The 21955-nt window shown below is 35.5% G+C and overlaps 2 protein-coding genes across 2 annotated transcripts; both read left to right on the forward strand.

The window, feature by feature from the left end:
- The first annotated feature begins 575 nt into the window (after positions 1 to 575).
- LOC146528318 (cytochrome P450 4V2-like) lies at positions 576 to 8858 on the forward strand. The gene is made up of 11 exons (XM_085203389.1): positions 576 to 651; positions 922 to 1070; positions 2622 to 2711; positions 2921 to 3031; positions 3436 to 3621; positions 4072 to 4268; positions 5708 to 5774; positions 6299 to 6491; positions 7105 to 7256; positions 7715 to 7894; positions 8598 to 8858. Coding segments are annotated over exons 1-11 (1482 nt in total). The 5' UTR covers positions 576 to 649; the 3' UTR covers positions 8753 to 8858.
- A 7959-nt stretch (positions 8859 to 16817) lies between these two features.
- LOC146528319 (cytochrome P450 4V2-like) lies at positions 16818 to 19027 on the forward strand. Its single transcript, XM_085202807.1, has 4 exons — positions 16818 to 16941; positions 18101 to 18265; positions 18662 to 18841; positions 19011 to 19027. Exons 1-4 carry the CDS (start codon positions 16818 to 16820, stop codon positions 19025 to 19027), a joined length of 486 nt encoding a protein of 161 aa, XP_085058933.1.
- Positions 19028 to 21955: the final 2928 nt, after the last annotated feature.

The raw sequence follows: 21955 nt of genomic DNA on the forward strand, positions 1-21955 counted from the left end.
GGGTTATAGAGCTGAAGTGCCAGCCGAATTTGATTCAAGCTCAATAGTAGTTTTTATTATAAAAGAATGAGAAGTTTCACTAACTGATATATTTATTTGTCGGTCAAAATGTTTATTTAATTAAATCATCAAAAATGTTTATCAGTTTTATTTTCTGATTATAGACTTAGAAGAAATAAGATTATTACCCATTAGATATCAATTTAAAAATCAGCTGCCCCTGTAGTAGAGTAGGCAGAGGGAATCTAGTGCACACTCATGTCTCCTTTTTCCACTGAAAAAGGGGACATGAGTGAGGTTTTCCGATGGAGGCATTCCGATCGGATTTTAATTTGAAAGTTCATCAGAAATAAAAGTTACGGCTTAAATAATATTTTTCATACTTATGTTTTTAATATAATCTGATTTATAATATGATCCAGTTAGTACCTCTTGAGTTATTCGCGCGTCTGCATAATTTTTTTTTTATATTAACAAAACCAGTCATAAATAATTATAAATATAAAGCTGCACTTAGCAAAACATATAAAAGAAGTGCAAATGCAAGATAAACTTCATTTATAATTTCATAGTGTCGTGGACCGTGCCTGTGACTTGATTGTATGTGATAAACGTAACATTGCAACTATCTTCGAACTTAATTTGAAATATGTAAGTCAATTTTCCCAAAAAATTTAAGCTTTTGAATAGGTTGAATTTTTTTTCAACTTAACGTAGTATCCTTCGTTTAATAAAGATTTCGTTTAATAAAGAGCAGAAAAAACCTTGTGTTAAGACACTCCGCTCTCCAGTTTCCTTCGATTTCTGTAAAAATAATTTCATCGTAAAGTTTGAAATTACTGAGACGATTGGTTATTTAGAGTTGTCCACTTTAAACCTACCAATCACCAGTATAATGTTACCTTTATATATGTTTTACAGGTTGCATATATTGCTCGTAGTGTTATCCTGTGTGGCATTATGTATATATCACTGGATGTCAAGAAAGCAAAATAAAGATGAACCACCGATCATTCCCGGATGTTTGCCTTTTATTGGACACGCCTATTTGCTTTTAGGGGACAGTGTCAGTAAGTACATTTATATATATTATATTTATTATGTTTTCAGGTGAATAAAATTGTAACGAAAAATATTTAAGGCAAATGTTATTGGGAGGTCACTAATGAAGGTTCATTAGTGTTGGTAAAATTCTATTAAGCAATGTTCCAAATTAAGATTTGGAAGGCAGAGGACATGTGATAAGACATTGGAATTAAATCGCGTAGCGTAGAAGAAGAAATATGTGTTAAGATTGCTTAAGACGTATTTTTTATGATTAATTCCCCAATTAGTTGAATTGTGTTCAATTTAAGTTAGAAATGTTAAGCCAAATGGCCAATTTAAGCCAAATAAAAAAATATCCAGACGTGTATTATTCGCAGAAATAATAAATTGCACAGTCGTCCATTTTAATATCAGGTAAAAAATATTATTCCCTTTTGATTTGTTCCGAATCGTGTAGTGGGGGGGGGGGGGGGTCAATGGGACAAAAATGGAGAATCTGTGGTTTGCTAAAAGTGTAAAAAGTAAAAGTGCTAAAATCATATATACGAGTATATGTTTTGGGTCGTATCAACAATTTTGCCTCGTGCTTAACACAATATATACATTATTAAAGTATCCTATATGTCGGAAGTATGTTCAGTAGAGATGGATGAGGAAAGGCGTGTTGCGGCCGGTAACAGGGTTAACGGAGCCTTAGCTGCATTGATGAAACGGCGAAACGTCAGCACAGCTGCGCGTTTGGCCGTACACAATGCAGTGTTGGTACCGATGTTGTTACATGGCAACGAAACGTGGATATTACAGAAGAAGAATGAAAGAAAGATGAATGCTGTGGAGATACGTTCTCTTCGGAGGATATGCGGAGCCAGCTCAGCATGCAGAATAAATCCACTAATTCAAGTACGGAACGTTTAATATACTTGTATAATACGTAAATTAAGCTCAATAAAAATGATATCCGTTTTAAATTGAGCTAAATTGCATAAGACATTTGCAATAAATAAATTAATCTATAAAGCATAAGTAAAAACTAGTCAGTACAACAATTTATTTTTGACTTTGAAGGACCTTCACCTTCATAATTCATTACCTAACTACCTAATTGCATTTTTTGGAGATTGGTTTTAAATTTTTTGCTTGTATCTATAAATAATTAAAAAAAACAATCAGCTTCGCCCTGTATTCCACACACAGTAGGGTAGGCAGTGGGAACCTACTGGTAAGACACATCATTCACCACTTTCCGCCGAATTCTGGAGGACGAGATTGCATGTTGAGTGGCAGATCTAAACGCTGCTCTTTGCCTGGACACCAAAACGAATAAATGAAAATATAAATGTATATAAATATTTCAATTCCTCGAGTGGGGATACATATATAGTTATATTTATAGTTTTATACTAATGTATAAAATTAACATTCGTTAATGTAACAGTAATAAAAGCTTCGTACTATAGAACAGATAAAAAAATATTCGTCCGAACGCACCACAAAAGTCGCGTCTATACCTAGTAAAGACACTGACGCCATATTATAGACATCGTAAGAACCTTAATTTTTCTTTCTTCTTTCAGATGTATGGGAGACCATAAAAAAGTACTCAATTAAAACGATAGAAGGCGGTGGTGTAGCCACGGCGTGGCTTGGGCCAATTAAAGTTTATCGTACGTAGAAATATTATATTTTCACTATTTGAACATTAGAGAGAAGAGGGGACTAAATGTTATGATACACCGTGTCCGCCGGACTATCGGGATATTTCGCTTAACTTTGCGCCGCTACTAAATAAATATATACATGTGATATCATATTAAATTATATATTTTATACATTTTCTAATAACTGCTTCTTAGATTTTTAATTTTTATTTCAGTTGTGAGCGATCCAGAGAATTATGCAACGATAGCCGACACGTGCTTGAAAAAAAATATATTCTATGATTTTGGGATGCCTTGGCTTGGGCAAGGGCTAGTCACAGAACCTGGTAAGTCTTTCGATACTGGCAATACCTACACTATTTAAATGTTTCGAGCCCATCGTTTCGTGGTCACCGCACAAGCGTGTGACCGTAATGCGACGGTTGTGGGTTCAACCCCATTCGGTTGAATTTTTTATTTATTAATATCTTCATTTCTCTCTGGTATCAAAGTAAAAGCGTAGCGTTGAATTCCGCCACTCAACAGGCAAAGTGTACTTTCTGTGCGGAGAAAGCCTGATTATTTACATTTGTTTTACACATTTGTTACATATATTTTTTATTTATATTTATATTAATTAAAAAAGTAAAAACCTTTTTAAAAGTAATAAATCGAAGCTAGTGCAGCTTTCCCATGTTTATCGGGATAGATCCGTTATTATGTAAAGTTATAATTAATTTTATTTATTTAGTTGAAAAATGGAAAATCCACCGTCGACTAATAAACCCGGCATTCAATCAAATAGTGCTCGATGGTTTTATTGGGATCTTCAACAGCCTAAGTCGTCGGTTTGTCAAAAATCTAGAGGACAACGTTGGAAAGGGTCCATTTGATATTTTTCCTTATATTCATCGTAATGTCTTGGAAACAATATGCTGTAAGCATATATTTATATTCTTAATATCTAAATAGTTGAAATTATTTTGCAATTAAATATTTGCATTTCTTGCACAAGCAGATAAATTAATTCAAAAGTCAATTGCGTTTTAGTTGACACGGATTGACTAAAAAAAAAATTGTTTTAAAATAAAGTTTTTTTTATGATTAACTTGTTTTAAATGAATTTTGCCGAATCACAGATGAAATGCATAAATTAAGTTGGCATGAGTATAACGTTATTCAAGTTACTTTACCATAGAATTAATAACAAAAAACATAAAAAGATACCATTACATACACGAATAGAAGAATACCAAGAGAAAGTATAAAATAAATGCATTACCTATACGTTTTATTATATTACTTTATACATTGTCTAATAATTGTATAGACATAGACATATATAATAATACTATAGCTACTTCAAATTTTGTATGTTTTAATGCAGTGGCAGCATTTGGAATAGACTTGACTGATGAATCAATGCAGAATAACGAATACATGCTCGCTGTAGACAAAATATTAAGAATATTCATAGACAGAATCCAAAAAATCTGGCTCTACCCCGACTTTATATTCAATTTGACACCGAAAAAGAGAAAACAAGATAAATATTTGAAAATTCTACATCACTTATCAAACATGGTAAGTAATTCTGTAATACTAAATATATCATAAATTGGATAAACTATTATACTGCTATAGTAGGGGCCGCGAAGAGGGGACTTTCGGGATTTATTCAAGCGCGTCAGATTAAGATATTGGGGATTCTTTGTACTCGGTTACGTACATTCACCAAATATGAGCTCCATATGTATAGCCGCGCGTCTAGGATAAAGGATCAGATTAGTAAAAAAAAATTGATCATCTGACATTCTCGAGCGCATCAGATTAAGGTAGGGTAAGTTACATGCTAAATCGTGTATATTCCACTAATATGACAATTTGAGAGTGACGAAAAGGAGGGGGCTCCAAAGTTGTAAAAAAAAAACATTAACTGGACATTCTCGAGCGTGGCTAATTTTTTTTTATTTTGGAGGGAATCATTCAAGGGTTACGAAAAATATGTAATCTGACAAATTCCACAAAATTCTATTTCAAAAATACATTATTTTAGTTACATTTTATTTCTTGAGCTTTTCTATTGATTACGTTCAATGAATAAAAAAATTGAGGCCAGTCGTGGCGCTGGCACAGAGTGTGACTGTAAAACCGACTGGTTGTGGGTTCAATCTACATTCCAGGAGATGAAATATTTATTCAAATTTATATTTCCATTTCCTCGCTCTGGTGTCGAGGCAAAACAGCGACGTTAAGTGCTGCTACTCAACAATCAATGCCTTCAAAATTTGGCAGAAAGTGGGGAACAGAGTGTCTTAACGTTAGGTTCCCTCTGCCTACCCAGCTATGTGCGGGATACAATGTAAAGCTGACTTGTTTCTTGTATTGGTTTAAAAAAATATTAATAATTATCAGATTAAGCAAGTCCCTTCAAATAATCGTCTGATTTAGAGATATCACGTCTAGGGTATGAAGATGAACCATATATATCTTAATCTGACGAAAATGACTGTGAAATGATTTTTTTTTGCATATTCAAAATTTTTATTACATAAGAGCAAAAGCTCTGCTCTTAGGTAATAATCTAAAAAAATTTTAGGTTCACTTAACACCCTCTTAGAAAATCTGACGCGCTCGAGTATGTCCATGGAACAGTTTTTTTTACATTTTTGAAAATCTATAGCCCCTCACCCCACCGGTCAAACGATATGTACCATATGACATTTTTTTCTTGTTATCATCTAAGCTTCGCAACCATAGCTTCACAATAGGTCTCAATGACGCTCGAGTAAATCACGAGTTTGCTGCTTTGCCTCCTTAACTACTACTAGGTACATAAGTAATTCAACACGGAATGTCTCGAATTTCTTAAATTTCATTTTTAATGTAAGTATCTATTAAGTTTTTTTTTAGTTATATCTGTCAAATCTTCATTGTGCTGCTGTGCCACGACGGCTTCAATGAAGATTTTTTTTAACTTATGTTTTTCTGAAATGTAGCAGTTATGACATTTTTCATTACAGGTTCTCAAGAAACGAAAAGAAGACTACTTTAACAATAAAAATGCATTGAGTGATAAAGAAACAGAAGGTATGCTAAAGAACCGACCATAATATTCGTTACCACCACAAGAACCGAGAAAACATTCGGTACTAAAAATAATACAATTTATATTTAACTAGCGGACCCGGACGCGGCTACGCCTGCTTGAAATATAAGAATATAATTTCTATAGAAATCAAATCAATCTAGATGAAATGCTAAAAGTGACTATTATATTTATTTACATAAGGATGAATATCAAAATGACACGGTAACGCGGAACGCGGTCGCGTAGCGACGATGGTTGTTATTAATATGGCAGAATAAATTGCATGTCATATTAGAAAGTATTTTAATTTATTAGTATATATGTGTAATGTAATATTATATAGCCTATAGCACTTCTGACGAATGCAGCTTTCATACAAAACAAAAACAAAGTAAATCGATCCAGTAGATCCAGAGATCTTAGCGTTCAAACAAACAAACAAACAAACAAACAAACTCTTCCGCTTTATTATATTAGTATAGATATAGATTAATAAGTACTTTATTTTACGTATTATTTGTAGGCCCCAAATTCAAACCATTTATGGACCTTTTATTGGAGTTATCTATAGAGAAAAAATTATTCAATGACACCGAGATCAGAGATCATGTGGATACTATAATCGCAGCTGGTTACGAAACATCCGCCGATGCTCTTGTGTATACCATTTTGTTAATTGCATCTTTTCCAGACGTACAAGAGAAGATTTTTGAAGAGTAAGTCACAGTAGTAAACAACATAGCTTGTAGACTAAAAATTGATGATAATAATAATTACGTGGTGGACCTGTGTCCCCACGCAAATGTTCCAAAGGACCTGATTCTTTTGAATACGAGAATTATGAAAGGAAAGAGAAACATAATAATAATATTTTGTTAAACATTTTCATATACTAGGTTCTTTATACATTCTTAATGTCCTTCTTTAGTAACATCGATGCTATGTTCAGGAAGGTCTCCCCCTGCATCTCTTAGCACTTACACTCTTACTTCAAAAATCTTGTTTGCCACTTTCAAATCATCTCAAATGTCCCAACCCACCAGAGCGAGTTCTTCTTCATTTTTACCGTGATATCTTAGTACCTTACTATACTGAGTCTTCAGATTTCGTAGCATATCCTACGAAGATATCACATCTTCATAGCCATCATTGCAGGATATTTGTATGAAGAGGTTGATGACAGTGGACGAGGTGAAGGAAGTATGCAAAAATCGTAGCGTATTGTTCCGTTCTCTCTGATAGCATGAATCTGAGTAAATTATATAGTAGTATATAGTTTCATTTTTTTATATTATAATTAATATTTTTCGTATAAATATTTATTTCTAGATTAATCGATGTTTTTGGGAATGACGATAGAGATGTCACGAAACAAGATTTATCAAAATTGATATATTTAGAAGCTGTCATAAAAGAATCCATGCGATACTTTACAGTTGTGCCAGTGACAGCTAGAACTTTGGACAGAGATGTGAAACTTCGTAAGTCAGATACATGTACCATGTAAATATTTATAAAACTTAAACAAAAATATGAGTAGACAACGGTATATATCGCTATACTCTGTATAGTATTTAATTATGGACTTTTTAAAAAAATCTTATTAAAAGTTATACATATAAGTATATTTTATGGTCAAAAATAGATAAAAGAGCTAATAAGTCAAAGTCAAATAATTTTATTTGAACTAGTAACTTACATGCTTAATTTTTCTTGTCTTAATGAAACTACTTACAATAAAGAACTTTTCCATAAAGCTATCTTAGACATGAGAAGAGCCGGCGCGGCGCATGAAACTCAGTTGGATTCTTTTTAAACCAATTATTTACAGATTCACATTTATTTGTTAGTGCCAATGATATCTCTGAAATAGGCGTAATAATCTCAAAACGTGTTAGTTTTTGTAAAATCATTAATTAAATAATATCTTTTAACACAGGAAACTGCACGTTATACAAAGGCCACGCTTGTATTATATTAGGACATGGAATACACCGCCATCCAATATGGGGACCCGATGCAGATGAATTTATTCCCGAAAGATGGCTAGATCCAGCTAGATTACCTAAAATACCGTCAGCTTACGCTGCTTTTAGTTTTGGAAGAAGAGTGTGCATAGGTAAGAAAATTTAGGTTAAGGTGTAATGTTGCAAACTGGCACGGATGTTTGTTTGTGTTTTGTGTTTATTCACTACCCCCGATTTATACCCTTATCCTATGAACATAAAAAGAAATGCAAGGAAATCTATCGAGGCCTGCCGTTTATATGTAGTTCATTTAGTGACAGCCCCGGATGGACGGAGAAAAATGTAAATTGATAAGTACGTATTTCGTAGAAAAAAAATATTATAAACTTATACTTGTAGTTTATTTAATACTAAATGAGTGCATATGCTTATAAATTTAAGTTAATCAACTTTTATAAATTATACTTTCCGTTGACATTTATATATACAAAATCAAAAGGTCACTCATCACGAAATCTCAGAATCTACATGTGCTAGGAAACTCAAATTTTGCATAGGAGTTATTTATAGGACGTAGGTGGTCGCTAAGACGGGAATTTGCAATATTCGACTTCTAAGGGGTTGTTTTTGGGGTTGAAAGTTTGTATGAAACTTTGTTACTACAAATTCTAGGAGTATTAAATTTTGCATGGTCGTCACTTATAGGACGTAAGTACTCATGGAGACAGAAATTAATAATAATTTAGTTCACACAGGCGAAGCCGCTGGCGGGCCGCTCGATATTTATAAAATTGATATGGGTTTTTATTTATAGACTACAATTTGAATTTTAAAATTTATATACTGTCTTTTCAGGTAGAACATACGCATATATGTCTATGAAAATAGCATTATCACATTTAATCAGGAACTACAAAATCACTGGAGATTACACAAAACTTGTAAATAAGTTCGACATTATGCTGAAACCCGCATCTGGATACCACATCGCTATTGAAAGAAGGAAATAATATTGTTTTGATTCACTTTTATTACGTCGACGTCTAATTATATAATAAAATTTAGGACGCAATCAAAATTCATATAAAATACCTACGTCTTGATTTATTCTGTTCTTTTTTCTAGGTGAAATGTGCTTTTAATTTTTTAAATTAATTATTTATTTTATTAATTGTCGGTTCTTATTAAAAAAATATCCTTTTTTAAAAACAAGCTTTTATTATGTATTAATAAAATGAGCTAATAAGAAATATAACACTTAATAAAATTAGATAATAAAAGCGTGTTACATTTTGTTAGCGAGACGACAAAAAGTTAATTATACCTTCAAAATGTCTGACTAAAGCACCGTTAAACCTGTTCCCGGCAGCAATACGCCTTTCCGCATCCATCACTTATCTATCTCTAATGAACATACTTCCCAAATATACTACTTGGAAAACGGAGCTACAAATAGTTATGTAACAGCTATAATTATATAAAAAATAATTTTTGGTCTAATAAAACAAAATAAATTCAATTTTTTGATATGTATATTCAACTGACACCTTTTGCCATACATTTAAAACATTTTACAACGTAAGTAACTTTAAAATTATTTCTTAACAACGAAACATAATCTATATCCTATCCATACCTATATTATAAATTCGAAAGTAACTCTGTCTGTCTGTCTGTCTGTCTGTCTGTCTGTCTGTCTGTCTGTCTGTCTGTCTGTCTGTCTTTTCCGCAATCAGGGCCAAACCGCTAATTTAATTGTGATAAAATACTCATATAGAGATACTTGAGGGTCCCGGGATGAACATAGGATACTTTTTTTTTCTCATATTTGTAATATTTTCGTTATATACCAATATATTAAAATAATTAATTTGACAAGGAATTTATTCCGCCATGTTAATAACAATCGTCCCTACGCGTTGCTAAGCAACGGCTTGCAAAGTTTGCTGATTTAAGAAAACGTCACCCACAGTGAGTTTGCTTAATGCATACATATGGTGCGCGCCGATATAGATTTATACAAATCTCTTTATACAAATCATTAACAAAAATTAGATGATTTCTATAATTTGATATTCATCCTTATGAAAATAAATATAATAGTCACTTTTAGCATTTCATCTAGATGGAAATTATGATTTACTGTATAACATTCTAATAAATAATTAAGATGTGACTGATTCCAAATGACATAGCCTTCGGGCGGCATAATATGAGTATGACCGACGCGAACGGGCGGATGACTTTGATGATTTTGTAAATTTTTATAGATTTTCGAATTACTATTATTTTTTATGTAATTATTTGCTGCTTATAATTAATTTATCTCAGTTCGGTTATCTATACCGATGTTATACACTTAAAATATCGTAATTTTAATCATTTGAGATTTTATTTAATATTGTTTGCAAAAATTAATAATTATTTAATATAGAAAAATGTTTAGTACGCGCGCACAGCAAACTTTAGGTTTTTTTTCTAATATTAAGAATTTCCTTTAGTTACTTTTACTTCTTTGGTTTGTTCATTTCGGTTACTCAGATATTTTTTCTAATAATAAATCTCCACTTATTATTATTTTTTAACTTATTTTAATGAATTAAAATGAGCATCGTAATTGCTCAGATTATGTAATATTATAGGAATAAATGAGGTGTTATGAATTTTTTTGCTACAATTCTCATGGCATACACCTATAAAAGTACCTAAATGCCAGTCGTGATCAATATATCGTTCATCCTTTAATTCACTCTCACATATGTAACATATAGAAGCTTCTTGTATTGTTTTGTTGTCTATTTCTGATAGAGGAAGAGGACATTTTTGAAAAGAATTAGCTCTACAAATAATTTCTATATCTTTACGTAAAGTTGTCAAAAATACGTTAGCACAGTTTTCGCCGGTATAAGTAACAAGTTCCTGACTGTTAAAATAAATAAGGCAGCCGTCACAAATGTAAATGGTATTATTTCGTGATGTAACCTGATGACTCACTAAACGAGATAATTTTTTTATATAGCAATAATGCGCATTACTTCCACTCGTTATGTAAAGTAAATTAATATGAATAGGTTTGAGACACTTTGTAAAATATAATGGACCAACCAGAGAGTTAGACTTACTCAAAGCATTGTATTCCAGTCCATAAACGTTAACACTCAAATTATTCAACTTTTCGATTTTATGAATGTCTGTTAACATCACAGGAAAAGGAACACCATCACATCATTAACTTGTTTTCATATTTTGAATATGAAGTGACTCGATCTGAACTTTTATTTGCTGGGTACAATGCTGAGAGTAAAGCCCACTTTCGTATGTCGTGAAGCAAATCAATGTATGAAGATCCGCGAAGTGGATTAAATTTATTCACATTCATATCCAAACTAAATATTTTCTGAATAGACCAACCGCTGTCTTTCTTTACAAACTCAGTTATTTTGTTTGCAAATTTTTCATTTGAAGAATCGAGAAATTCATTTAAATTAACAGATTCGTTAATGACGAAATGAATGACATTCGGAGTTTGAAAATCAAAAATATTTGTCAATTCTTTACATTGTTGAATAAAATTAGCTTGGAGTATAAAATTAACTTTGAAGGTTTTCAAAGCTACTATTTTCTCACTAACTAAAGTAAAAAGAGTATCTTTGATGGAATTTAAAAACAAATTAAAATCCAAAAGCTCATCACTAACGGAGAGTGGTTAGTGTGGACTAACGTTTTCCAAATGCTTTTTCGATTAATGTTACATTAGGAAAACTGTAATGAATGCGTAATGCATTATTTTTATGAATATTGCTTCGGTAATGATTTGCTAAATATCTCCTTTTAACAAGTATTTTGCATACCTCACAGTTGATCATGTCAATGTTTAATGGTTGAACTGATGGTTCTGAATCCCTCGAAGTTGAAGGTTCGCTTGGACGTCTCATTTTCACAACTTTTTTATTGTTATCTTGAGCTACGCGTTTCAAGCCTCTGCCAACTTGTAAGCTGGTTAACAAAGAAAAAAATAAGTTTTAAATTCAACATCTCTTAAATTTAAACAGGAAAAAAAAGAAATAAATAAAAAAAACATTAATAATCATTATTACTTACTGCTTTTCCACACTTTCGCTTATGTTGAACAAAGCTTCATCAAATTGTGAATCAAAATTCTTTGACTCAATACTTGTGAATTTATCGTTGAAAACTTCCATAGCACATTCTGCTGATTCAACAATCTCGCAAATTTCGTCCAATTCCTTGTCAGTCCAGCAATTACTTTCAATCTCCTGTTCTTTAGTAAATAACACACTAGTGTAATGATTTTATATAAATAGTTTTTATATTCACGATAATTTGTTATAACAAAATGTAAATCAATCTCTTTGTTTAATAAAAATATATATTTGAAAATTTATACATAGAACTAGCGCGAGTTGACAATTTAAAAAAGACGCTTGATGTGATGAAAATTCTGATGCGCACTATTAGATTAGGAGCTGAAGAGGAAAGTGGTCCTCTAGAATAAAATATTGTATTATAATTTAAGATTGTACAAGCCTAATTGTATCTAGCCCTGGAAGAAATATAAGTTCTGTAAAAGCCTCGAGGTGTTTGATTTCTTTACAGTTCAGAAACGGGATCAGAATCCGCCCCAAAGTGAGGTACGTACAACAAAAACATGGAAATCAAGTTTTCCACTGCTAGCTTTTGTAGATATTATTGGTCGGAGAGCTTTTGATTGAAAATTTAGTCACTTTAAGAGTTATTATGCATTTTATTAGAATAGTTTGAAGATAAAGTATATTTTATAGAATACTATGAAAATTAAGTATAATTTATAAAATAGTATGAATATTAAGTATATTTTATAGAATAGTATAAAGATTGATACACGGCTAAGGATGCCGTAGATAAATTAGTGGTCAGCGTACCACAGAAGAATGGTTAGAATACCATAGATGAATTAACGGTCAGCGACTCAGCGTACCGAAGATTGATGATTGATATTATGTATTTAGAGTAAGAGCCTGCTTGCTCGAGGCTGGTGGTGGCCTCGGTATGTCGGGCGTAGTATGTAAAGTATAAAATTAAGTAAGCGCCTGCTTGTGACTGATGATTGCGGCAGTCAGGCATAGTGTGTAGTAGTCTTTGTAAGTAATGTAAGCTTAAATTATTATGTTTGTTTATTAATATTGATTATTTTAGTATTTTTTTTTCTTCTGATTGATTCTGATTTATTTATTGACATTTGGACGATCCATTTTAAATAATTTATGAATGACATTTAAAAGAGAATGCTTTTGAATTGATAATTTATAAATACATCAATTAAGATTATTCATTTTTAATGACATTTGTTGCGTTTATTTGAGGGAAATGGAGTCGGATGCTCAGACGCACCCTAGAGGAACCACCCAGTGGAATGATGGCAATGACAAACAAAAAAAAAAGGGAATTTATCGAAAATGCAAAACTTCGATATCTTCGCGGCCGTAGGAGTGATTTACATCTTCTGATGAGTGGTTAATCTGATGTGATAAAGCGCTTCGGTGACATAAAGGAACTTTTACTGGTATACAAAGGCAATGTTTAGATTTATAAGTTTCTGTATAACAAGAATTAAAGTTAAACTTTAGTTACTGGTATTATAAAAGTTAATAGATCATATTTAAATGTAATTCCGCAGTTTGTGTGACATATAGAAAATTGGCTTACATAAGTAAAAGAGCGTCCCAGTTATATATTATAACTGGGACGAGAAGCAGACTATAAATTTTGCTCGTTTGTTTATAATGGGTCTTGTGAGGAAATAATTCGTATCTACAAAAAGTTTAATAAAGTGCTTTGAGCGAAATTATGATCAGTTTCTCAAAGAAATGAAAGCTAATACTAGACAATAAAAAAATATACATCAATATTTTTGTAATAAATTACCCTTAGCTTTACTTTTAGATCTGATTAAAACGAAAGAAAAAAGCTATTTTCTGTATTAGGATACTCGATAAACCTATTAGAAATGTGAAAACCAGAAGATTTATTGATTTATCTCAGATATCATACATTAAAAGTAGAAAGTTTTACTGTATTCTGTTCAATCCAACTTCTCCCCCGTACCTAAAGGAACGATTTGAATTTTTGGGCCGCTCACATCCTCGACGTCTGCGATCCGACTATAGTCTGTAGTAAAAATTCCACAACATTCCTCGTCATTTTATGGTGATTCATTTACAATTACTGCGTGTCGGTTATGGAACGCCCTGCCCTTGATTGTTAGGAATTCAAAAACGTTCCTTACCTTTAAAAAACGCTTAAAAAAACACTTTCTAGCCCTCTAAACCTTTTTAACCGTACTTACTTAATATAAGTGTAATTTTTTATTATTATTATTTATTTTATTTTCATTTTATTTTTATTATTTTTTTTTTCCCTTGTTTCTATACTAAGTATGTATCCATATGTTAACATAATTTATAAGTGTATATGTATGAATGTATGTAAGTATGTATGTATTTATATATATGTATGTATGTATTTATTTATGTATATATGTATCTATCTTTGTGTAGGTTTATTTAATTTTTTTTTTATATAGTTGTTTGTAGTTGTTGTTTGTTATATCTATTCACACCCTAGTTATGGAACCCTAACCCTACGAATATGCTGACGTGCCAAAGTACTCGCCTGATCTCAGGCGACCACCCAGCGATTTCTTCGAATTGTCCAATGCACCTGTGTTTTAATTCTCGTAATTATAATATTTTATTAGAAGTTAAGAACACTCTTTATTCTCACTTCGATTAAAGCAGTCGTTAGTTTTAAGAATAATTGTATTAATATATAATTAATAAATAACTAATAATTATTCGGTTTTTTTTTCAATCCCTCGACTGCCGCAAACGTAATTCCCTACTCACTATTTATTTATTTTTTTGCGATTTCCAACGCCTCAAGGTTACCTGGAAGAAATCGCTATTTCAGCGATAAGGTCGCCTATTGTACCATATTCTTTTACTTGTATTCTACTATTTCTTTTTTGGGTGTACAATAAAGAGTTTTTATTATTTTATTATTATTATTATTAGTTAGTCTCACTCGGGTATCGGTTCAGGATTAGGATCAGGATTAGGATTAGGTACCGTCAGTGTCATAAATATCATAGGTCATAACAGTGTTAGTTTGGTCTGCTAGTTCAAAATTTTATATATTTAAAGATATATATTTTTATGTATCAATTATGGTGGCAACAAATATATTAAACTAGCGGACGCGCGCAGCTTCGCTTACGTATTTAGGGGTGAATTCTAATAAACCATGAAACTTGTGTTCAATGAAATATTTTTAAGAGTCTAAATTTCAAATTTTATAAAAATCGGTGGCGTTTTAAAGATTTTTCCAAACAAACTTTCAACCCCTTATTTGCACCCTTATGGAAAGAATTCTAGAAAACCATGAAACACGTATTCAATTAAATACTTTTAAGAGTCTGAATTTCAAATTTTATAAGAATCGGTGCCGATTTAAATTTTTTTTTCCATACTAACTTTCAACCCCTATTTCACCCCTTTAGGGTTAAATTTTTTTTTTTTTTCAAAATCCCTTCTTAGTGGATGTCCAGATTACAACATAATGTAATGTAAACATCTGTCCAAATTTCACGTTTCTACATGAGCGGTTACAGCTGTGCTTGCATCTTACCTGATTGTACAAGCCTAATGGTATCTAGCCCTGGAAGAAGTATAAGTTCTGTAAAAGTCCTGAGATATAAATTATACAAGCCTAATGGTATTTAGCCCTGGAAGAAATATAAGTTCTGTAAAAGCCTCGAGGTGTTTGATTTCTTTACACTAGTAACATGATCACAGTTCGACATGTGGTTAGCACTTACTAGACAACACTCGCACAATAGTTCTTGACAAGAAGACACTGAAGAACTTAGTGATGAATCTAAAAAAGATACACAGTCGTTTTATACTAACTTGCACAACGTAGCAGGACAAACCTATTAAAATACCGGAAGTGATAACGATAATATTCAAACTGTATGCTTATCATTTATGACTAATAAAGAAACAATGGCGTTAGTAATAGCAAATCTGTTACAAGTTTGAGCATGTCTAAAATTCCACAATAACAACTAAAAAATAAATCAAAAATATATATATTAAATGAGAAGTTTTTAATAAACAAAAAAAATTATTCTTAGGTTAGGTTAGGTTGAACATTTTTTGATGATGTGGGAGTTATAGAATCCGCTTCAGACGCGGGAACAATGCAGCGCACGAGGCGCAAGCGGCCTATGGTCGATAAACCTAGAGGAAGTGGCAAGGAGTCAGCTTCAGACGCTGAGGTAGGCGGAAAGTGCCATACATCAAGGAGGGGTAGGCCCCCGAAAACTTGTAGTGGACTAGCGCGCACTCATAAACAGCAAAGTCGGTGCGATGTAGATGCGCGAGGTGAAGTTTTTGAGCGGGACTTGTCTGACTGGGCATGCCAGGGGGATACGTCCGCTCAGACAACAGATGCAGAGAGCGTAACGGCTGTAGAAGAGAGGAGGGACACCTCACAATATTCGGCCGAGGAGCTGCGCACATACGCTGGACAAAGTGCTGCCTCTATACTGGAGGTTGCCACTAAATCCAAACATCTTAAAGGCACGTACGTGCGCAAACTTCAAGATGCAGCCGCACTTGCACATTCACTTTTCGAGCAAGTGAGCGGTCGCGAGGTGAGCAACCATCGGCAGAGAGAGTGCCCCGCTTGGGCCCCACAACGCCATGTCTTGATGGCGGCAGTGGGTAGAGACCTCTCACTGGCCAATGTGGTAGGGGCTATGCTGGACTGTGAGAGGAACTGGTCTGCAATGGTCTCCTTCTGCGAATCAGTAATCGCATTGAAGGAGGCCGCGGAGCGGGTGCGCGAGTCCAGCTCGAACGCAGACTCGCTCCGCCGCCGTAGGCCAGGGGGTAGAAGAAGGCGGTATGCGCATCTTCTACTCCCCCTACCCTAGAGGAGCTACCGCGGGAGGGTCAGGTTGATCTTCCTGCAAGATTATTGCGGATGCCCTAGGGCACCCTGAAAGCGATGATGGCCTGCAAAAGGCGGGCCTTCCACCGAGGCGTCGTAGTAGTATGCGCGAGCGATCCTGCGGCGTCTCATTTTGGTGGAGAGGGTTTCCGCTGGGTTTTAGTGGGTAGGATTGGTCTCACCGGTGAGTCCCACAGTACCGCTCATCCGTAAGGCACGCCTTCCGTATGGGCGTCTGCGTAAATGCATTTCCCAGCGACAAAAAAAAAACATTTTTTTATTCTCTCATTTCGATTTCTTTTTGTTAGAATTCACAAAAATATATATATTAAATGACAAGTTTTTAATAAACAAAATGATTTTTTATTCTTAGGTTAGGTTAGGTTGAACATTTGCTTACATTTTTTAAATTCTTAGGTTAGGTTAGACATTTTTTTTTTACATTTTTTTATTCTTGAATTTCGATATAGAACTGTTTAGATTTCATAAATATATATATATTAAATGAGAAGTTTTAAATAAACAAATTATTAGTCAACATAGCGACAAAGAGACGGGCACTGTGGAGTCGTTAGGTGATAAGTAATGCAAGAAAGAGACAGCAACACTGCACTGTGACGTAGGTTCGTTGTTAGCAATTCGGGGAAGCGAGCGATAAGGCCGGGCGGGAACTTGATGAGGGTGACTGATAAGAGGCGCGACTAGTAGCATTTAATTAATCGAAAAGCTATCTTTGGAACGGTTAGAGCTACAGCTCTGGGACCCTCAATTCAAATGGGGGGCTATACCTTTTTTTTTTTTTATTATTTTTTTAGTTTTGACGCATCGACAAGTCGACTCGCGGGGTCTGGCACACCCCCGTGGTTCTAGCGCATCCCAACTACTTATATTTTTACGAGTATCATTATAATAATATGTAATATTTACAATTATAAAGGATTTTTAAAGTTTTGAGATTGAATACTTTCAGGAATTAGAATATTTTGAACGTGCTGAGACTATCACTAGCGCTTTTTAAAATTCTTCTTATTATTTATTAATTCTTTTATTTATTTATTTTATTTATTTATTTATTTTTATTTAGTTCTAATTTTAATGCGTGTCCAGAACACGGTTTCAATAAAATCATAAATTCAAATTGTACTCTTCTAACATCAGCTGTGATTTTAAACTTCTTGAGGATTTGTGCGAGGAAAGTCTTCATCATGATCAGACCGTACGCTTTACCTGAAATTATTTGAATATGAAATTATTACATGTGCAGAATGCGATTATTGTCGATTTAAGTGTGAGTAGAGGATCCAAACACTACAGCTAACCCATCAAAATCTTTTTCACCGTAGATAAAGTTGAAAAATTAATCGATGTTTTTGGGAATGACGATAGAGATGTCACGAAACAAGATTTATCCAAATTGATATATTTAGAAGCTGTCATAAAAGAATCCATGCGATACTTTACAGTTGTGCCAGTGACAGCTAGAACTTTGGACAGAGATGTGAAACTTCGTAAGTCAGATAAATATAACATGTAAATATTTATAAAACTTAAACAAAAATATGAGTAGACAACGGAATGTACCGCTATACTCTGTATAATATTTAATTATGGACTTTACAAAAAAATTATGGACTTTATAAAAAAAGTCTTATTGAAAGTTATATAAGTATATTTTATAGTCAAAAATAGATAAAAGAGCTTTTCCTTTTCTTTTAAAGAATTTTTCCATAAAGCTATCTTAGACATGAGAAGAGCCGGCGCGGCGCATGAAACTCAGTTGGATTCTTTTTAAATTAATTATTTACAGATTCACACTTATTTGTTAGTGCCAATGATGTCTCTGAAATAGGCAAAGCGTGTTAGTTTTTGTAAAATCATTATTTAAGTAATGTCTTTTAACACAGGAAACTGCACGTTATACAAAGGCCATGCTTGTATTATATTAGGACATGGAATACACCGCCATCCAATATGGGGACCCGATGCCGATGAATTTATTCCCGAAAGATGGCTAGATCCAGCTAGGTTACCTAAAATACCGTCAGCTTACGCTGCTTTTAGTTTTGGAAAAAGAATTTGCATAGGTAAGAAAACAAGGTGTAATGTTGCGAACCGACACCTTAATTTCATCATATAATTTAAATATTTGTATATATCTACTTACCAGACTTAACTTATCTCTAAATGTCTCAAAAAATTGTCTTCTGCTATATGCGTGAAATTGAAAAAAATAAATATAAACTTTCTTTTCAGGTAGATCATACGCATAATATGTTCATGAAAATTACATTGGCTCATTTAATCAGGAATTATAAAATAACCGGAGATTGCACAAAACTTATAAATAAATTGGATATTATATTGAAACCCGTATCTTTACCCTTGCCAGGGTCTGCCCTCCTACTCAACCTACTCCACTTTGCACGGTCTTTTGCGTCCTCGGTGGTTAGACCATTGGCTCTCATGTCCTGCATCACGACATCCAGCCAGCGCTTCCTTGGGCGTCCAGGAGGTCTCACTCCAGGAACTGATATAGCAAGGCACTTGCATCCGACATAGTTCTTAGGCCGGCGCGTAACGTGGCCAAACCATCTCAGGCGGCGCTCTTGGAGCTTATCCGCTACGTCACGGACCCCAAGACTACCTCGAATGAATGTGTTGCGTATGCGGTCAGACCGCGTTACGCCGCACATCCACCTCAGCATCTTCATTTCCGTGACGTGAAGCTCCTGAGTGTGCCGAGATAGTGCCGGCCAACATTCGCTGCCGTATAAAAGAACCGGTCGGATGATGCTCTTGTATATCAGCCCCTTGAGCTTGGGCGGTATTCTGCGGTCGCAGACCACACCAGTGACCTCCCGCCATTTGGCCCAGGCAGCGCTTATCCGCCCTTGGACATCGTGATCGATGCCTCCAGACTCGTGCATAACGGATCCAAGGTACCTGAACTTCTCCGACTTAACGGCTGGCTCAGGACCTATAAGGATGGTGCTCGAGTCCCGGCTCCCGCAGGCCATGTACTCTGTCTTCGACACATTTAGTTTAAGACCGCCGTTCTCAAGCGTACCCTTCCAGAGGTTCACTTTACGCTCCAGCGTCAGTCGGTTCTCGGCAATGAGTGCTATGTCGTCGGCATACATCATCAGCCATGGAGGCTGGTCCTGGATGTGAGCCGAGACAGTATCGAGCACTACATTGAATAAGAACGGACTAAGAGCCGAGCCCTGGTGAACCCCCACCGTAATCGGGAAGGGTCTAGTGTCGCCAACAGCAGTCCTAACCATAGAAGCGGAATCGTGGTACATGTCTCTGATAATCTCAATATAGGCCTCAGGGATCCCTTTGGATCGCAATGCCCACCAGATACACTGACGAGGCACACAGTCAAAGGCCTTCTGCAGATCTAAAAAGGCCACATGCAGAGCTCTCCTTTTTTCCCTGTATGCCTCCATCAAAGTTCTGAGGGCGAAAATGGCGTCCATGGTGCCCGATCCTGGCTGAAATCCATATTGAGACTCAGAGATAGTACACTCTCGGCGGAGCCTGAGGTCGATCATGCGCTCGAAGAGCTTCATGGTATGACTCATAAGCTTAATGCCCCTATAACTACCACAATCTTGAACACTGCCCCTTCCTTTGTAAATAGGGGTAATGAAGCTAAGCCGCCACTGATGCGGCATCTTACCAGTGTTCAAGATATGGTTAAAAAGGTCAGTATGAGCACACCAAGAGAGCCCAACGATTTCCACGCTTCGATCGGAATGTCGTCAGGTCCCACCGCTTTTCCGTTCTTCATGCGTCGCAGGCAATTACGTGTTTCGTCAAGGGTTATTGGGGCAATAAGTCCGAGGTTAGGCGGTGGGTCGTGATAAAGACTGCATGGGTGCTGAGTATTCAGCAACTCCTGGAAGTAGCTTCTCCACCTCTCCTTGACAGAGGCATGACTACAGAGCAGCGTGCCCTGGGAATCTTTGATGCAAAGACATTTTGCGATATCTTGCGTCACTTTATCCCGGGAACGTGCCAGTTTGTAAATGAGCTTCTGCCCCTCCACAGTTTCAAGTTTATCATACAATGGTGACAAACTTTCACTGCGGGCTCTGGCTACAGCTCTTTTACAGGCACGTTTAGCTACTGTGTACTCCAGTCTGTCTTCAGGAGAGTTGGATTCCTGCCACTTCTTAAAGGCAGCCTTCTTTTCACGAGTCACTTCCTGCACCTCGTCATTCCACCACCATGTCTCCTTGTCGATGACACGTCCTCCCCTAGAAAGGCCAAGAACTCGCCGGCCCGCCGCAATGATTGCCGACTGAGCCCGATCCCAAGCATCCTGAGCAGTCTCGGTGTTAGTCGAAATATCGTGACTTTTCACCTCTGCCAGGAAGTCGGTCTGCATCAGTCCATTCAGCAACCACCACTTGATCCGAGGCCTACGTTTCTCGGCTACTTTCTTCTTCGGAGTGACGTTAAAGTCCATGACAAGAAGACGATGTTGGGCCGTTAGGCTTTCGCCTGGAATGACCTTACAGTAAGTTACCCTGCCCATATGACACCGTCTGGTCAATAAGTAATCTATTTGAGTTGAGTGGGACCCGCTCTTATACGTGATAAGGTGCTGAGAATTCTTTTGGAAGAACGTATTCACGACGGCCAGATCAGACGCAATACAGGTTCTCAGAATGTTTTCTCCCTCTGCATTGCGAAGACCGTGCCCAAAACCCCCGTGAACACGTTCATACGGCTCAGCAGCCTTACCGACGTGCCCGTTCAAATCCCCTCCAACTAAGACCACTTCGGTAGACGGCACAGCAAGTAGCACCCCTTCATACTGCTCCCAGAATGTCTCCTTTTCGGCCGCGCTACATCCCACCTGGGGAGCATAGGCACTGATTAAGTTTGTGATAACGCCCTCAATCAGTACCCTCACTCGCATCAAGCGGTCGGAGCGACGGTCAACTTCAAGGAGCCCATTCTGAAGCTCTTCAGAAAGCACTACCGCTACACCGTTTCTACCCGAAGGTGACCCAGTGTATATAAGCCGGTAACCCTGTCCGATGTTACGGGACTTATTGCCCTTCCAGCGAGTTTCCTGGAGGAAAGCACACTGGACCCGACGTTTCATGAGTACATCTGCAAGTTCCCTGCATCGTCCGGTTAGAGAGCCAATATTCCACGTTGCAAAGCGGAGTTTTCGTCTG

Source organism: Heliconius melpomene, chromosome 19 (genome assembly GCF_056956725.1).
Source record: "Heliconius melpomene rosina isolate 202511_hmr_F chromosome 19, ASM5695672v1, whole genome shotgun sequence".
NCBI classification, from domain to species: domain Eukaryota; kingdom Metazoa; phylum Arthropoda; class Insecta; order Lepidoptera; family Nymphalidae; genus Heliconius; species Heliconius melpomene.